Here is a 17783-nt window from a genome sequence, read left to right on the forward strand (position 1 = left end):
TCTTCTGCATCTGGACTCTGGAGTAATCGCCTTTGTTCCAGAGGGGCTTATTCCCACCTTAGAGGTAAAGGCACTTTCATAATATCTGACTTCAAATATCCCGGGATGCCCCATGAAGCACCTTAAGGTCCATAAATAGCAACACACTAGAGGTCCCTAAGGAAGTCAGATTAGCCTCAACCAGAGCCAGGGCCTTTTCAACACTGGCCCCAGCCTGGTGGAATGCTCTGTCTCATGAGACCAGGGCCCTGCAGGGCCTGTAAGAAAGAGTTGTTCCGCCTGGCCTTTGGCTTGGAATCAACTTGATCCCCTTCCCCTCTTTCTTTTCCCCTTTTTTCTTCTGTGATGGAACTCCTATTTGGGGACTTCCCTGGCTTTTTTCTGGTCCACGTAGGACCAGTCTGGATAGTTAGCCTTGGTGAAGATTTGACATTTTCATCCCCAATTTTTTTTTTTTTGGGAGTTTCTGCAGAAATGAGGCTGCATTTTAATGTTGTTATTTTAATCTTGTTTTTTAAAGTTGTATTTCAATCAAGTGTTTTATATCTGGTGTTAGCCGCCCTGAGCCCGGTCTTGGCTGGGGAGGGCGGGGTAGAATCATAGAATCATAGAATCATAGAGTTGGAAGAGACCACAAGGGCCATCGAGTCCAACCCCCTGCCAAGCAGGAAACACCATCAGAGCACTCCTGACATATGGTTGTCAAGCCTCTGCTTAAAGACCTTCAAAGAAGGAGACTCCACCACACTCCTTGGCAGCAAATTCCACTGTCAAACAGCTCTTACTGTCAGGAAGTTCTTCCTAATGTTTAGGTGGAATCTTCTTTCTTGTAGTCTGGATCCATTGCTCCGTGTCCGCTTCTCTGGAGCAGCAGAAAACAACCTTTCTCCCTCCTCTATGTGACATCCTTTTATATCTTTGAACATGGCTATCATACCACCCCTTAACCTCCTCTTCTCCAGGCTAAACATGCCCAGCTCCCTTAGCCGTTCCTCATAAGGCATCGTTTCCAGGCCTTTGACCATTCTGGTTGCCCTCCTCTGGACACGTTCCAGTTTGTCAGTGTCCTTCTTGAACTGTGGTGCCCAGAACTGGACACAGTACTCCAGGTGAGGTCTGACCTGAGCAGAATACAGTGGCACTATTACTTCCCTTGATCTAGATGCTATACTCCTATTGATGCAGCCCAGAATAAATTCTTATTCTTATTATCTTAAGGACTGTTGCATGAAAGATGGAGAAACTTGTTTTCTGCTGCCCCAGAGGGCAGGACCTGAACGAATGCATTCAAGTTACAAGAAAGGAGATTCTAGACAGCGGAACAGACTCCCTCAGAAGGCGGTGGACTCTCCTTCCTTGGAGGTTTCTAAGCAGAGGTTGGGTGGCCACCTGTCAGGGATGCTTCAGCTGCGATTCCTGTATTGAAGGGGGTTGGACTAGATGACCCCGGGAGTCCCTTCTAACTCTGCAATTCTAGTATCTTCTTCCTCCACCTTCTCCTGCTGCTCCCCACCCAGCTATCTCTTCCTCCCAGCTGCGTGCTGCATCCTGCGCAACCTCATTAGCATGTGGCACTCATGTGCTAGGAGCTGACGGCGCCTCCGCAGAATGCTGCTAAATTGTACCAGCCCTGTAGATGCTGGGAGACAGTGAGGAAGGCTGCCTGCTGCCAAAAACAAGGCAATAACCCCGATTCTTAAGGAACTCGGGTTTCATGTTGCTTTTAAAAAAAGTTTCCATTTTCTAGCCTTCTTGATTGTGATGAGAAGGCTGAAAACAGAGGAGGAGGAGTGAAAAAAAGGAATGGCAAGACAAACTGTTAGAGTATATTGAACTGGCTAGATTAACAGAGGCAATGAGAGATTACACTAGACAAGAGTTTCAAAAAGCATGGGGGAAATGCAGAGAATACTTCACAAAACAGTGCCCTAAAATACATACCTGGAACTTGTTTCAATTAATGTCTGCAGGAGACTTTGTGGATATTCAAGTTATAATTAGAAAAATCTTAATAATTACTCATAAAGGAAACAGCTTATAAGAAGTAAACAAGGAGGCCAGATACAGGATAAAGGAAGTCTTTTATTTGGTTCCAGTTACAGATAGGTTGCCGTGTTGGTCTGCCAAAGTCAAAATAAAAAAAATTCCTTCCAGTAGCACCTTAAAGACCAACTAAGTTAGTTCTTGGTATAAGCTTTCGTGTGCATGCACACTTCTTCAGATACCTGAAGAATCTGAAGAAGTGTGCATGCACACGAAAGCTTATACCAAGAACTAACTTAGTTGGTCTTTAAGGTGCTACAGGAAGGAAATTTTTTTTTATTTGGTTGTTTGTATTGTTGTATGTTATGTTTATTGTATGTTATGTTCACGTTTAATGAGGGTGGATTTCTGTATTGGGGGTGGTGGTGGGTTTATGTTATGTTGTAAATAAAATTTCCAATAAAAAATTATTTTAAAAAGTAAAAAAAGAGAAGGACGAGTGAAAAAGGTATTGTTGGGGCAGGTGCCTTTTGCAAAAACCTCCTTTTGGGGACAGAAGCTTGGGGATGGAACAGGCTTCACCAACCTGGTACCTTCCAGATGTGCCGGCTGAGTCTGTAGCCCCAAACATCTGGAGAGACCAGGTTGGCAAAGGCTGCTGCTGAACCTTCCGCTCCTTCCTGCGTCTCACCTTTCTCCATGTATTCGGTGATGATGTAAATGGGCTCCTCCTTGGTCACAACGGCATGCAACTTGACCAGCTTGTCGTGCTGCAGGGTCTTCATGATGTTGGCCTCTTCCAGGAAGGCCTCCACAGACATGCTCCCTGGCTTCATGGTTTTGACGGCCACTTTTGTGTGCATGTTGTAGGTGGCTGGAGAGGAGAGAAGGGGCTGTTTCAGAGCGGCAGAATCACAGAGCATCGTCCATTCCAACGCCCTGAAATGCAGGAATCCTTTTGCCCAACATGGGGCTCAAACTCATGAGCCTGAGCTCAAGGGTCCAATGCTTTACCAAGTGAGCTATCCATCATGGGAAATAGATCTTTCCATCACCATACCCAGGGAGACCATATGAGATCCAAAACACTATGCTAACTGATGCCCAGGGATGTTGTGCAGTCTGTGATTTCCAGGCAAGCACGGTGTGCGGTGTAAAAGCAGAATGCGGAATGGGCTACGGAATTCTTTAGCTTTAGGTAAGAACAGTTTCTAGACTAAAACAACAGGCCCCCAAAGCCTATGGACGTTATTTGGCAAGACCCAGTGTCAGAAGCACCCTGCATCTAGAAAGCTAGCACATCAGGCAGCACGGTTCCAGACTCTTCTGGGGTTTCTTCATGAACATATGAAGAAGCTACAACTAATCCAGAATGCAGCAGCTAGACTGGTGACTGGAAGCGGCCGCCGAGACCATATAACACTGGTCTTGAAAGACCTATACTGGCTCCCAGTACGTTTCCGAGCACAATTCAAAGTGTTGCTGCTGACTTTTAAAGCCCTAAACGGCCTCGGTCCAGTAAACCTGAAGGAGTGTCTCCACTCCCATCGTTCTCCCCAGACACTGAGGTCCAGCGCCAAGGGCCTTCTGGTGGTTCCCTCGCTGCGAGAAGCAAAGCTACAGGGAACCAGGCAGAGGGCCTTCTCGGTGGTGGCACCCGCCCTGTGGAACGCCCTCCCACCAGATGTCAAAGAGAAAAACAACTACCAAACTTTTAGAAGACATCTGAAGGCAGCCCTGTTTAGGGAAGCTTTTAATGTTTAATAGGTTATTGTATTTTAGTGTTTTGTTGGAATAATTTTAAATTATTATTATTATTATTATTATTATTATTACAACATATGGAATTGGCTGCAACAGATGGTTACCAGATGTGGCCTCCATGTTCAGAGGCAGTATAACTCTGCTTCCCAGAAGCCCATCTGGCTGGCCATCACAGGGAACTAACATAGAGGACTAGGGAGACCCTCCGCTTCATCCTTTGACAGGCCGGTTCCGACATTCTTACCCATCCAGACTTCTCCGAATTGCCCAGCTCCCAGTTTCTTCTCCAGCTTCAGAGAGCTGCGGGGGATTTCCCAGGCATCTTTCTCCCAGGGCTGCTGAGGTTTCGGAGCGATACACGGGTAAGTCAGCTTTTGACAAAGACCATCAGTTTGCCCTGGAAGAGAACAACAGGTTATTCTACCCTGCAGGATCCCAAGGCAAGGCTGCAGGCTGGCGCTTTTGGAAACAAGGCTCCAAATGGACCACAAATTTTGTTACACTTGTGCCACCATGGAGAAGCCTTGATATGAACCCATCGCAGATACGTGAGAGAGTGGCGTGGAGTAGTGGTTAGAGTTCTGGACTAGAGACCTTGGAGACCAGGGTTCAAATCCCTCCTGGCTGTAAAACGCACCGGGTGACCGTGAGCCAGTCACAAAGAGATCATAGAATCATAGAATCATAGAATCATAGAGTTGGAAGAGACCACAAGGGCCATCGAGTCCAACCCCCTGCCAAGCAGGAAACACCATCAGAGCACTCCTGACATATGGTTGTCAAGCCTCTGCTTAAAGACCTCCAAAGTAGGAGACTCCACCACACTCCTTGGCAGCAAATTCCACTGTCGAACAGCTCTTACTGTCAGGAAGTTCTTCCTAATGTTTAGGTGGAATCTTCTTTCTTGTAGTTTGGATCCATTGCTCCGTGTCCGCTTCTCTGGAGCAGCAGAAAACAACCTTTCTCCCTCCTCTATGTGACATCCTATGTGAGATGGAGGCGTTCCAGGGAGCACCCAAGATAGGCTCACCCTTATAATGGCTGACCAGCTCCTGCAAGCTGCTGAAGGTGTTCCGAGCAGAAATGTAGAAGCCGCCACTGTCCAGCGTCCGAATCTTGTAATGCTTCACTGTCTCCATTTTCTTCTGGTTGTCGAAATCTCGCACAGACAAGGAGTAAGAACCTGGGCCAAGAGGGAGGAATGCAAACTGAAAAAGGAGGTTCACGTAACCATTTCACCAGTTCTCCCATACCTGCTCTTGGGGTTTCGGATCTAGTCCATTATAAATGGGAGGAGGGGAGTGTTTCTAAGGAGCCAGCTTCAATGAGAAACATATAAAACTACTGATGATATCTGCCGTGTGCCTCAGGCTGGGTGCAATGACCTGGTTTGCATGTAACACTACACCATGGTTTGTGTAAGGCAGCCTTCCTCAACCCGGTATGCCCTCTTGAAGTTTTGGACTACAACTCCCATCAGCCCCAGCCACACAGCTTATGGGAGTTGTGCACAACGTTTGGCGGGCACCAGGCTGGGGGAGGCTGGCTCAAGCCATGGTTTGTTTAGCAAACCACAAGTTAGCCATGGTTTGTTTACCAACTGCTCTCGCTTCATGCCTATTTAGCTTGGCAAGTGTTTCCGGTGGGCTGGCCAAGCGAACCACAGTTCACATGCAATTCCTGTTTGTAAATTGTGTACGTGCAGCTACTCACACAGAGTCAATTAAGGTTTGGCAGACAGCCAAAAGGTCATGTGAAGGAGTAAGTCTGCCTGGTGATAAAGAGGCATGGAGACAGCTCCCTGATTGGTCAAGCTCTCTCAAGGGAGTGATAATTAATGGCCTACTAACTGTTAGTTCGGTGGGTCAGTGTCAGTGTAGGAGTTGTGAGTTGTGTATGAGAGAGCAAGCTAAAGATCTGTGTTCTGTTCCTGTAAATAGTCCACTGTATATAATAAACACCTAACTACAAGTTCCTGGTTCCTGCTTCGTCATCCTGTCTGCAGCCAAGTCACCAATTGCTTCCATGGATTCTGCGTTTACTCTGGCTAAGGTCCTGCAACTAGTCGGAAAGTTGCAAAACACCAAATAGGTTTGGCCAATAATTCCAAGCCATAGTTAAGACAAGCCAAGGTCTGTTAACCAGCAAGCCATGGCTTCCCCATTGTGGTTTGCTGGCAGGAAACAAACCACTAGGCTGGGTTTGAACAATGAAAAGGTACCGTATTTTTTGCTCTATAAGACTCACTTTTTCCCTCCTAAAAAGTAAGGGGAAATGTGTGTGCGTCTTATGGAGCGAATGCAGGCTGCGCTGCTATCCCAGAAGCCAGAACAGCAAGAGGGATTGCTGCTTTCACTGCGCAGAGATCCCTCTTGCTGTTCTGTTTTCCTCCTCCAAAAACTAGGTGCGTCTTATAGACCGAAAAATACGGCATTTTCCTAAACTGTGTGTTACACACAAACCAGGCCAGAGTCTGTCTTTCCTATGTTCAAGCCCAACCCTCACAAGTCAGCCTACTGACCCCTGCCCTATGATTGCCTTGACTCACCCAGGAATTGGGGAAGATTGCAAGTGGCCGTTGGGGGTCTCCTGTGGTCCTTGAGGAAGAACATCCTGCTCAAGCAAGAGATACAGATGGCACGGCAGGACCTGTCCTCAGGCGCCGGGCAAGACTTGTCCTCAAGCACCAGGCAGGAACCTGGCCATCTAACCTCCCTGTCGCTGGCAGCGCCTCCTCCTCCTCCTCCTGCAAGTCACACATAGGGAAAAGCTTGCAGGGAGCAGAGGTGGGTGAAGCTGTCCTGCAGCAGCAGCAGCAGGAGGAGGGAGAACTGGAAAGTGACACTGGATCGCCAGCACTTCCTCCCCAACCCAGTTTCAACCCCCTGCACTGCAGAGGCTCACACAACAAGTGGGGCCTGCCCAAACCCTCCACTCTGGGACTGCCCCACAGGAAGAGAGGGGAAAGGAAGATGGTGTATCAGGATGTTGGCAGAGGCGTTGCAAGGTGGGTTGCGGTCTGGCCTGCGTGCCACCTCCGAGGGGGGGTGACAAAATGCTGTGCGGCACTCAACGTCTGTGAGAGACGCTTTGGTTTTGGTGTGCAGGCTGTAGGGTGTGTGATCTCCCCCCAAAAAGCTCAGCAACTTCACAACTAAATAGCCCCACAACTTTGGCTCCGCAAAATAAAATGAAATACAGTGGTACCTCTGTTTGCGAACAGGGTCCATTCCGGAGGCCCGTTTGCAACCTAAAATGAACGCAACCCGCGTCTCCACGTCTGTGCATGCGCGGGTCATGATTCGCTGCTTCTGTGCATGCGCGTGATATCATTTTGCATGTCTGTGCATGCGTGAGCGGCAAAACCCGGAACTAACCCGTTACGGTACTTCCGGGTCACTGCAGGACGCAACCTGAAAACGCTCAACCTGAAGCAAACGTAACATGAGGTATGACTGTAAAGTCAAACCATTTTTGCAGGCACAAAAAATAAATAAATTTCAATGTGGGGGTGGGGTCACAAGAAATTTTCCGCCCTGGGTACCACTTGACCTTGCTATGCCACTGGACGGTGGAAGAGGAAAGCAAACTGAACAACATCCGCTCTGCCCCACTTGTGGGTTTTCCAGAAGCATCCAGCAGGCTATTTCTATACACGAGCAGCTCCTCTCTGAACAACAGGGCATCTGTTCTCCAGCAGGTCCAGCTGTTTGTGGGGAAGAGCTGATTTGGCACACGCACACACGAACCAGCACCACTTACCCTTGGTTGTCTCGCTGTCTCGGATCATGAAGGAGCCTATCACGTTCCCAGGGCTCAGCAGCTGCCGCTCAGCATCCTTCCTGCTGACGCCTCTGAAAAACCACCTGGGGGGGCAACAGTCACAAGACAGGAGGGTGAGCAAGCCAGATCTGGCTTTGCATGCGCTGCGCACCTTCCCAAGCAGGCAGGGGCAAATCGGTCCATTTCAGTTTCTCATTTTCCCAAACTTTAGTTTGTTTCTCCACATTTCCACATCAGTTTGCAATTCTGTATTTATTATTTTCCTTATACATACTTTTGCAATACAATACATTAAATCACATAAATACCTCTAGCTCTGCCGAGCGTGCGACTTCCCTCCCTCCCTTCAGTGGGTATCTCTTATTTTCTTATATTGCGTATTCTACTTTTTAACCTTCTATCTGTCACACATTGTAAGAGCTATTTCAATCCTGCCAGTCTTTTTAAAGTTTTACAATTATCCTTTATATACATCATAAATTTACTCCAACTTTCTTGAAACCTCTGATTGTCCTGATCCCAAATTCTTCCCATCAGTTTGGCTAGCTCCGCATAACTCATCAATTTTGTCTGCCACTCTGCAATAGTAGGAATTTCTTGCAGTTTCCAGTTTGGGGCAAGCATGTTTCTTGCCGCTGCTGTGGCGTACATAAAGAGCCTTTGGTCCGCTTTCTTAATTTCTTATTTATTTTTTTAAGTCCTTGTGAAAATCCATCAACACTTGGGTTGATACTAGTGAATTCTATGCTGGTGGAAGCTGGCAGGGCTAGGTGGAGAGGGTCTTTTGCCCCTGTTCACTATCCCACCCCACCCCCAGCACAAAGGGCACTTTAATTGCAGTCCTAGATAAGCGCCATGCAGAGAAGACCCCCTTCGCCACCCCCCAGCAGCAGAGCAGACTCACTCCTCCGTCTCCAGGGAGTTGACTCTGGCGACATAGTTGCTGGGGATATAACCCTCTTGGCCTGTCGAGAGGGCTTTGGCTCTCCACCACTCGCCCGAGCTGCAGAGAGAAAGAAAGAGAGAGGAAGGGGGGGAGGAAAGAGGTCGAGAATATCAATCTTCTGTCACTGAGGAGGAGCAATCACACGCTCAAATGGCAAGTTCAAAAACGGGTGCTCAGAGAGGCATTCCACGCAGCGACGCCCCTGCAATGCAGACCGCTTGCTGCTGAGGTTTGCCAAAGGCCAAAACGTAACTGAGGCATGATATAAGATGCTGTGCTTGGGTAGATGCTAAAATGCATCTTAAAGGGTATGTGGCAAGGGTTCAAGGGCTATGAGCCAGAGACTTTCCCAGGGTCCACCAACACGTGTCTATGTAGTTGTCTGAATGGGCTGCAAAGGTCTATGGCTGCATTCAATTCAAAGTGTTGGTGCTGACCTTTAAAGCCCTAAACGGCCTTGGTCCAGTATACCTGAAGGAGTGTCTCCACCCCCATCGTTCAGCCCGGACACTGAGGTCCAGCTCTGAGGGTCTTCTGGTGGTTCCCTCACTGTGTGAAGCCAAGTTACAGGGAACCAGGCAGAGGGCCTTCTCGGTGGTGGCACCTGCCCTGTGGAACACCCTCCCACCAGATGTCAAAGAGAAAAACAACTACCAGACTTTTAGAAGACACCTGAAGGCAGCCCTGTTTAGGGAAGCTTTTAATGTTTGATGCATTACTGTATTTTAATATTTTGTTGGAAGCCGCCCAGAGTGGCTGGGGAAGCCGAGCCAGATAGGCGGGGTATAAATAATAAATTATTATTATTATTATTATTATTATTATTATTATTATTATTAAAAGCACATGGCTCCCCCCAACGAAAACTGAGAACGGCAGTTTGTAAAGGGTGCTGGGAATTCCAGGATTCTCCGGGGGCAAGTCTACCTATGCTACGGATTTAAACAGGTTTTATAATCTTTCCTTGTTCCCAGGGGAAATACCTCTGCTAGGTAAGCTTAGGATCTGTCAAAGGGAGCTGGAAACAGACAACTCAGTACCATAAACAAACTACAATACCCTGGAAGGAAGCAACAGCTGGTAAAGAGGTATACAGCCACAGTTGCTTTGTAGTGTAGAGATATGAATGCCTCTACATGCTTTCTGCATAAAGCTAAAGGTAAAGGGACCCCTGACCATTAGGTCCAGTCGTGGCTGACTCTGGGGTTGCGGCGCTCATCTCGCTTTGCTGGCCAAGGGAGCCAGCGTACAACTTCCGGGTCATGTGGCCAGCATGACCAAGCCGCTTCTGGCGAACCAGAGCAGCGCACAGAAACGCCGTTTACCTTCACACCGGAGCGGTACCTATTTATCTACTTGCACTTTGACGTGCTTTCGAACTGCTAGGTTGGCAGGAGCAGGGACCGAGCAACGGGAGCTCACCCCATTGCAGGGATTCGAACCGCCGACCTTCTGATCGGCAAGTCGTAGGCTCTGTGGTTTAACCCACAGTGCCACCCATGTCCTTCTCCCTTTTCTTTTCCCTTTTCTTGCGAGGAATCCTATTCGGAATAAGGGAATTTCCCTTTAAAAAAGGGAAATGTTGACCGCTATGGCTTTCTGTGTCTTAGACTTGTAGCATAGAAGTGTTGAATGGTCTCTTTAAATTTGAAGGTTCATTATGGTTCCACGAGGTGTGTATTTCTTTAAAGGCCAGAGCAAATAACATGACCTAGTTTTACAGCCGTGGAGCAGTATAGCAGGTGCTGTTAAGTTGTGGTAAATAAGCTGTTGGGTATGGTATATAAAGAGCAGCATGCAGCTCTCTCAGGACCCTGGTGAATGGGTCGTGATTATTGATATATTGTAATTTAGTGTAAAAGGAGTTTTTGTAGCTAAAACCTTAGCAAAAGTTATTTTGCGTTTCTTGAATGTGTGGTCTCCCCAGCACGCCTTCTGCGGCGCAACTAATCTGCAAATAGCCACCAGGAAGTGTACTGTATTATATATGAAACATATTTTTATGCTATTTAGTAAGAACACAAACGAACTAATAGATAACCCTAACCTCTTACTGTGCGAGGGGCGGGGGTGGATTTTTCACACCAAACTGAAAGAAGGCAAAAAAACCACCCCTGCAGAGCTGCCCTAACACTTACGGGGATCCAGCCGATAGGATATAACAAATTGGGTCAGCCAGATTCCCAAAGAAAGCAGGCAGCAGATCAGGCCCCCCCAACACTTACTCCCAGATTAGACTCCCTCCCCACCTTCGCTCAATAAACAGCTGCACTAGAGGGCGTCTTGTACTTACTTTTCTAGGACTTTGAGATGGTCGCCCTTCTGGAAGTTCAGGTCTTCCTTGTGGATGGCTTCATAGTCGTAAAGAGCCAGAACGATAAACTCCTCTGTTCCTGCGAGAAGAGCAAGGGTTGTATTCACACAAACACAGTGTTTACTCTGGATGCAGGGACAAACCTCACTTCGCCGGCAGCTAAATTATTGCTAAGTTATTATTGCTGAATTTCCTCATTGATGATTTTATTCTTCTATCTTTTTTTCTTTTTTGTAAACCGCTCCAATTTTTTATTTTTGTTTTTGCAATTGGTATATAAACGTTACAAAATAAAACAAATTAAACCAGCTGGTTGATAGGCAGGTATGGATGTGGAACAACGGACGCGGGTGGCGCTGTGGGTTAAACCACAGAGCCTAGGACTTGCCGATCAGAAGGTCGGCGGTTCGAATCCCCGCGACGGGCTGAGCTCCCATTGCTCGGTCTCTGCTCCTGCCAACCTAGCAGTTCGAAAGCACGTCAAAGTGCAAGTAGATAAATAGGTACCACTCCGGTGGGAAGGTCAACAGCGTTTCCATGCGCTGCTCTGGCTCGCCAGAAGCGGCTTAGTCATGCTGGCCACATGACCCGGAAGCTGTCCGCCGGCTCCCTCGGCCAGTAAAGCGAGATGAGCGCCACAACCCCAGAGTTGGTCACGACTGGACCTAATGGTCAGGGGTCCCTCTACCCTTTATCTTTTTATGGATGAGGAAAGCTGAGCCCCTGGGTGACAAGGGGACATATGTCTTTGCAGCACACAGCTCTCTGATGTAGGCCAGGGGCCATAGATCTATGTGTCTCCCTCCCGCCAAGACAGACCATAGAAGCAGGTATACATACCATCGGTTACGGAAGGCTTCGGTTTGCTGGGTGCTGTGCCACGCTGGGATGCAAGAGAACAGAAATAATTTATGAACAGGAAAACAGAACCTTCGCAAGACAGCATTTCTAATCCTCAGTCTGCTCCACAGTCTCTGCAGCACGCTTTGCCAAACTGGTGCCCTCCAGCTGTTTCAGGAGACAGGTCACATCACTGCCGGCCTTACGGAAGATGGAGTTCTTGTTATTAACTATACCAAGAGCACACCAAGAACTCTGGCCAATATAAGTTTCAATAGTGGGAGTGGTCCCTACTCGCAAATCAATAGTCAATTGTAACAATGACTAATCCATTCAAAAGTATGTATTCTGACGAGGATTGCAAACTCAAATAGAGATTACAAACTCAAACTCATAATGATATGTACAACACAATAATCCGTTACAGAATTAGAGATAAGAGTTTATGAGTAGAGATAAATTCATGTTAGTCCATTGTCATATTTGACGTGAAGGTCTTAGTTTCAACCATTTAGCACAAGTCAGAAGTCAATGACGGATCAGAAACCGGGACAGAGCCCTTTTTCGATGTATTCACCTTCATCAGCTGGAAGTATCAAATATTACATGAAAATACATTTAAATTCTAAATTAACATAAATTGTAAAACAGTCATAACTCTATTTGAGTTTGTAATTCTAGTCAGAATACATACTTTTAAATGGAGTAATTCTTGTTACAACTGACTATTGATTTTTGCGAGTAGGGACCACCCCCACTATTCAAACTTATATTGGCCTGATATTTTTGGTGTGCTCTTTTCTCTTGGCCTTACAGAAGATGCCATAAGCTCTTACGGCTTAGAGACTGCTTCCTTTAATGGTGATCTCTAACCCCCAAAAAGCTTATCCCATCACAAATATACCAGCCTTTAAAGCTAATGCTTCAAGAGTTTGAAGGGACCCCCAAAGGTCATCGAGTCCAGCCCCCTGAAATGCAGGAATCACAGCTAAACAATCCATGACAGATGGCCATCCAGCCCTCTGCTTAAAAACCTCCAAGGAAGGAAAAGTCATCCACTTTTGGAGGGAATCTGTTGTGCTGTCAAACAGCCCTTACCATCAGAAAGTTCTTAACACTCCGTTAAATACCCTTAACACTTCATAAAATACCGTATTTCCCGCTCTATAAGACGCACCAGACCACAAGACGCACCTAGTTTTTGGAGGAGGAAAACAAGAAAAAAATATATTCTGAATCTCAGAAGCCAGAACAGCAAGAGGGATCTCTGCGCAGTGAAAGCAGCAATCCCTCTTGCTGTTCTGGCTTCTGGGATAGCTGCGCAGCCTGCATTCGCTCCATAAGACGCATACACATTTCCCCTTACTTTTTAGGAGGGAAAAAGTGAGTCTTATAGAGCAAAAAATACGGTATCTCTCTTGACTTTTTCTTTGAGACTGGCAAGTAATTTAGACTTACAGGGTTAGTGGGGTCTGGCATGTAATTATTCAGATCACCCAAGCTCTGGCGAGTTCCTGAGACTTTTTCACTGAGGTTGATTTCTTTGGATTTCATGCAGCCCATTCTGGGGGGGGGGGGAGAGAGAGAAAGAGAGAGAAGAGATTCTAAGCCCAGGCTCTAGACGAAAATACGTGTTTTTCTTTATTTATCTAACAAAATTTATGTACCACTTGATGGTAAGGAAATCTCCAAGCGGTTTACAGAGATATAAAACAAAACATTAACATTGCTGATTAAAACAAGTAAAAGCAGTTGTTTTAAAATATTCAGAAGATTGTTAAAATCAACAGCAGCTAAAAAGAAATAAAAGACGTGTAACTTCGACGCGTCTGTAGGCTTGCCTAAATAACAATGTTTTAAGTCAACTGTCAAAAAGTACAGCCAAGGCGTCAAGTGGCGGGGAGTTCCAAAGTGCAGGTGCTGCCACACTAACAGATTGGTTTCTTGCAAGTGCAGAACAAGTAGGATGTTGTGCAGTCAAGAGGGCATATCCCACAAGTAAACTGGTCCCAAGCCGTTAAGGGCTTTGCAAACCAATAGTAACACTGTGAGCTTTTGTGGGCAACCATAAACTTCAGAGTTTGCATCCACTAGCGCAGCCCCCTCAGCGTCCGAGTTGAGCTGCACCCAATTTGCATCCCAAACAGACCCTTTCTTCTTCTGCCCTTGTAACTCAAGCCAACATAATTCTGGAAGCTTCAAGCTAATCCCGTGGCCCGTCCATCACTATTGAAATAGGCAAAGCAATATTTAAAAGACTAACCCAGCGGCGGTGCTCCTGCTGCTATCAGGAACAGGAATTTTCCCTACAGATGGTCAGAGTTGTGAGGCTGCGCAGCAGGTGAAAAATTCGGGAGTGGAAACTGAGTTCCCTGCACACAGAAAGCAAGCCCTTCAGGATCTTGCCTCCAACTTTTTCCCCATGTCTTTTCTGTGTGCAGGGAAGTGTTGGCTGTGCGCTTATGGTTTGTTCAGGTGGAGGCCTTCACTCATGTGGTGCTACGCCCTTGCGCATGAATCCGGCTTGCACAATAGGAGTGTGGACCAGATGAGCCATTGGCCTGATCCAGGAGACGATTCTTTTTTTTGTTTTAAATCATTTTATTAAGAATTTCAACATAACAAATTATCAAAACATATCATCTTCATTGTCCCCCCCCCCTTTCCCCCTTCCGCAACCCCAGGAAGAACCCCCAAGACTTCCCTCAGCTCCTCTCTCTGATTTTTCAACACATGTTATTCTCTGCACATTGTAAAATTGTAAAGATCCTCAAATTCTCTGTCTATCATGTTAACAATCAATAAATTTGTGTGTGTTTATTCAAAACCTGCCAAGGAGTCCTATTCATTTTGTTGTTTTTTTAAGTAGTTTGTAAAAAGTTCCCATTCTTCTTTAAAGTCACAGTTGTCCTTGTCCCGCAGTTTATATGTCAACTTGGACAATTCTGCATAATCCATCAATTTCTCTAGCCACTGTTCCTTTGTCGGGATTTCCTCATTCTTCCATCCTTGTGCTATTAAGACTCTTGCTGCTGTTATCGCATACATGAATAAATTCTTTATTTTCCTTAGCAGGTCTTTTCCTACAATCCCTAACAAAACTGCTTCTGGTTTTTTTACAAATGTTAATTTGAACATTTTCTTCAACTCATTATATATCATTTCCCAGAATTTTTTAATGTCTCATATGTAAATAGATTCTTTATTTTCCTTGGCAGGTCTTTTCCTACAACCCCTAACAAAAATGCTTCTGGTTGTTTTGTTTTTTTACAAATGTTAATTTAAACATTTTCTTCAACTCATTATATATCATTTCCCAGAATTTTTTTACTTCTCTACATTCCCACCACATATCATGAATAGCAGACTATTCTTAACACCTTACGCTCTCAGGAAAAACACTCACCCTAGAGCATTATCTCCCTACGAACCATGGCCACCACAATAACCACAGAGCTGTGATAGGAGGCAAGTGGGGAAAGGCCATTTCCTTCGCCGCTGACATGATCCCCTGTAGACATTTAACATCCCCTCTCAGCCTCTGAAAAGCAGAAGGCGCTCTCAACCCAGTGGATCCAGAGGCATGGCACACAGGGAACAGAATTTCGGCCACCGGCCCAAAGCGGCGCCACAAGGGTATGAGATAAGCTTTCCTCGGCGCAGCGGAAGTTGGTTAGGAGGAAGAGAAAGTTTCTTCTCTCTCTCCGGGGACAGGAAGAAGCACACACACAAGCTACCGGTTTCAATTGGCCTCCGCCTGCCAGCATTTTGGGTTTCAATCTTTACACATTGCATTTGTTGCAATGGCGGCCTCCAGACGTTTGCGTGGCAACTCGCGCCAGCTCTGGCCGGCACGGCTGCAAGTTGCCCCCAAAACATCGGGGAGGCATTTCTCCTCTTGCGCCCTCGGTGCCAGTGGCAGCAATTTTAAATCTTGAGTCGCCAAGACATCTCAAACTGCTTGCAATCAGTCGCAAAATGCGCCTGGCGCCTGGCTAATTTCGAACGCTGGTCAGAAGCCGGGGAAGGGTGACATGCAACAAGAGGCCAAAAGTGCCTCTGAACATACTTGGGACAATAGACCAAGGCACTGCTGGGGTAGAACTGTGTGTTTCGGGGAAATTAAGCCCTGTTTGCAGCACTGTCATAAGTCGCTCCACACACTGGTCCGTCTAGCTCAGCCTGTCACTTTGCAGGGGTTCGCACAAGCAGAACTTCAAAACGGGAAGTTCTTTTGCTATAAAGTGCTGTTTCACGCCACCTCAATCTCTGAGCGGGGAAACGCCAAGGCTTTCCGGGCACTTACTCAGGGTTCAATTTCCTCAGAATGAAGGTCAGCAGAGACTGAGGTATTTTGGATACAGTGGTACCTTGGGTTAAGAACTTAATTTGTTCTGGAGATACGTTCTTAACCTGAAACTGTTCTTAACCTGAGGTACCACTTTAGCTAATGGGGCCTCCCACTGCCGCTGCACCGCCACCATGTCATTTCTGTTCTCATCCTGAAGCAAAGTTCTTAACCCAAGGTACTATTTCTGGGATAGCAGAGTCTGTAACCTATAGCGTCTGTAACCTGAACCGTCTGTAACCCGAGGTACCACTGTATATGTAAAAGGTAAAGGACCCCTGGAGACTATGGGGTTGTGGCGCTCATCTCGTTTTCAGGCCGAGGGAGCTGGCGTTTGTCCACAGACAGCTTTCTGGGTCATGTGGCCAGCAGGACTAAACTGCTTCTGGCACAATGGAACACCGTGGCAGAAACTAGAGCGCATGGAAACGCTGTTTACTTTCCTGCCACAGCGGTACCTATTTATCTACTTGCACTGGCATGCTTTTGAACTTCTAGGTTGGAAGGCTGGGACAGAGCAACTGGAGATCACTTCGCCGCGGGGATTTGAACCGCCGACCTTCCGATCAGCAAGCCCAAGAGGCTCAATGGTTGAGACCACAGCACCACCTGCGTCCCTAGTCTTTTGCATATATGGCTTTATTTACACACACAGTGGTACCTTGGTTGTCAAACTTAATCCGTTCTGGGAGTCCGTTCAACTCCCGGAAATGCTCGAAAACCAAGGTGCAGCTTCCGATTGGCTGCAAGAGTTTCCTGCACTCAATTGGAAGCTGTGATGGACGTTTGGCTTCCAAAAAACGTTCGCAAACCGGAACACTCACTTCTGGGTTTGCGGCATTCGGGACCCAAAACGTCCGAGTACCAAGGCATTCAACAACCAAGGTACGGCTGTATCTACAACCTGAGCATAAGATAAGAGGGGCTGACAGCATGAATACCCCAAAGGATCTTGCGTCTCAATGAGTCACTGCTTTGAACCCAGCACAGAGCAAGCAGGTCTCTGTGTATCCAGCTTCCTGCCTGCTTCCAGCTCAGCTCACACCCCAAAACTCTGGCAGTTGTTCTCCTACCTAGCAGCTAGGAGATGAGGGGCACCTATCTGCCCAGATGGTGCCACCACTCAGTTGTAGTTCTTGCAACCTAGCTCATTTTTTGAGGTGCTGACCAGGACGCTTAAGTGGCCTGCAGAGGTCATTGTCCTAAGAGAATTGTCTAACTCTGGGGTCTGCAACCTGCGGCTCCGGAGCCGTATGTGGCTCTTTTACACCTTTGCCGCGGCTCCGGGGCGGATACTAGCAAGGGGAGGAGGCGCATTGTGCGCCCCGACACTCCCCACTGTGGCGGGCGCTGTACTGGCTGTGACATCGCATGGGGGCGGTGCGTGCGTTAGTCACGCACCGTCCCAATGTCACCTTCCCGCCCGCCCGCCCACTACATTGTAAGGGGCATGTACGCTGGTCACTGCATTGAAAGGGGGCATGTACGCTGGTCACTGTTTTTAAGGGGAGTGAAGAACACACACACAAAAAAAGGTAACTTGTTAATTTAACGTTTATTTCTATGAGGAGGAGTAATTCTGAGGGGTCAAACAAAGAAATAATAAAAAAGTGACAAAAAGTTATTTTTATAATGACGAGTTTTGCAGCTCCCAGTTGTTTCTTTCTTCGGAAACGGGTCCAAGTGGCTCTTTTTGTCTTAAAGGTTGCAGACCCCTGGTCTAACTAGTTTGGCGAATTCCTCTGTCAGATTCTTCTCTTCTTCTTCTTCTTCTTCTTCTTCTTCTTCTTCTTCTTCTTCTTCTT

General features: G+C 46.9%; 1 protein-coding gene across 3 annotated transcripts in view; it reads right to left on the reverse strand.

Annotated features, from left to right (window-relative positions):
* The window catches only part of HCK (HCK proto-oncogene, Src family tyrosine kinase), a 32924-nt gene that overhangs the window by 9556 nt on the left and 5585 nt on the right, over window positions 1-17783 (reverse strand). For 2 of the 3 annotated variants that reach the window (XM_081196265.1, XM_081196264.1), the window contains exons 2-10: window positions 13089-13194; window positions 11631-11673; window positions 10770-10869; window positions 8435-8533; window positions 7510-7613; window positions 6296-6484; window positions 4778-4930; window positions 3992-4144; window positions 2675-2857 (exon numbers count right to left, since the gene is read on the reverse strand). In XM_081196265.1, coding sequence (XP_081052391.1) covers window positions 2675-2857; window positions 3992-4144; window positions 4778-4930; window positions 6296-6484; window positions 7510-7613; window positions 8435-8533; window positions 10770-10869; window positions 11631-11673; window positions 13089-13193 — 1129 coding nt within the window. In that variant the 5' untranslated portion in view covers window position 13194. The remainder of the gene's footprint in view (window positions 1-2674; window positions 2858-3991; window positions 4145-4777; window positions 4931-6295; window positions 6485-7509; window positions 7614-8434; window positions 8534-10769; window positions 10870-11630; window positions 11674-13088; window positions 13195-17783) is intronic. The other variant, XM_081196266.1, reaches the window with a different exon arrangement.

This window comes from Podarcis bocagei (genome assembly GCF_964188305.1).
Source record: "Podarcis bocagei genome assembly, chromosome: 5".
Classification (NCBI taxonomy): domain Eukaryota; kingdom Metazoa; phylum Chordata; class Lepidosauria; order Squamata; family Lacertidae; genus Podarcis; species Podarcis bocagei.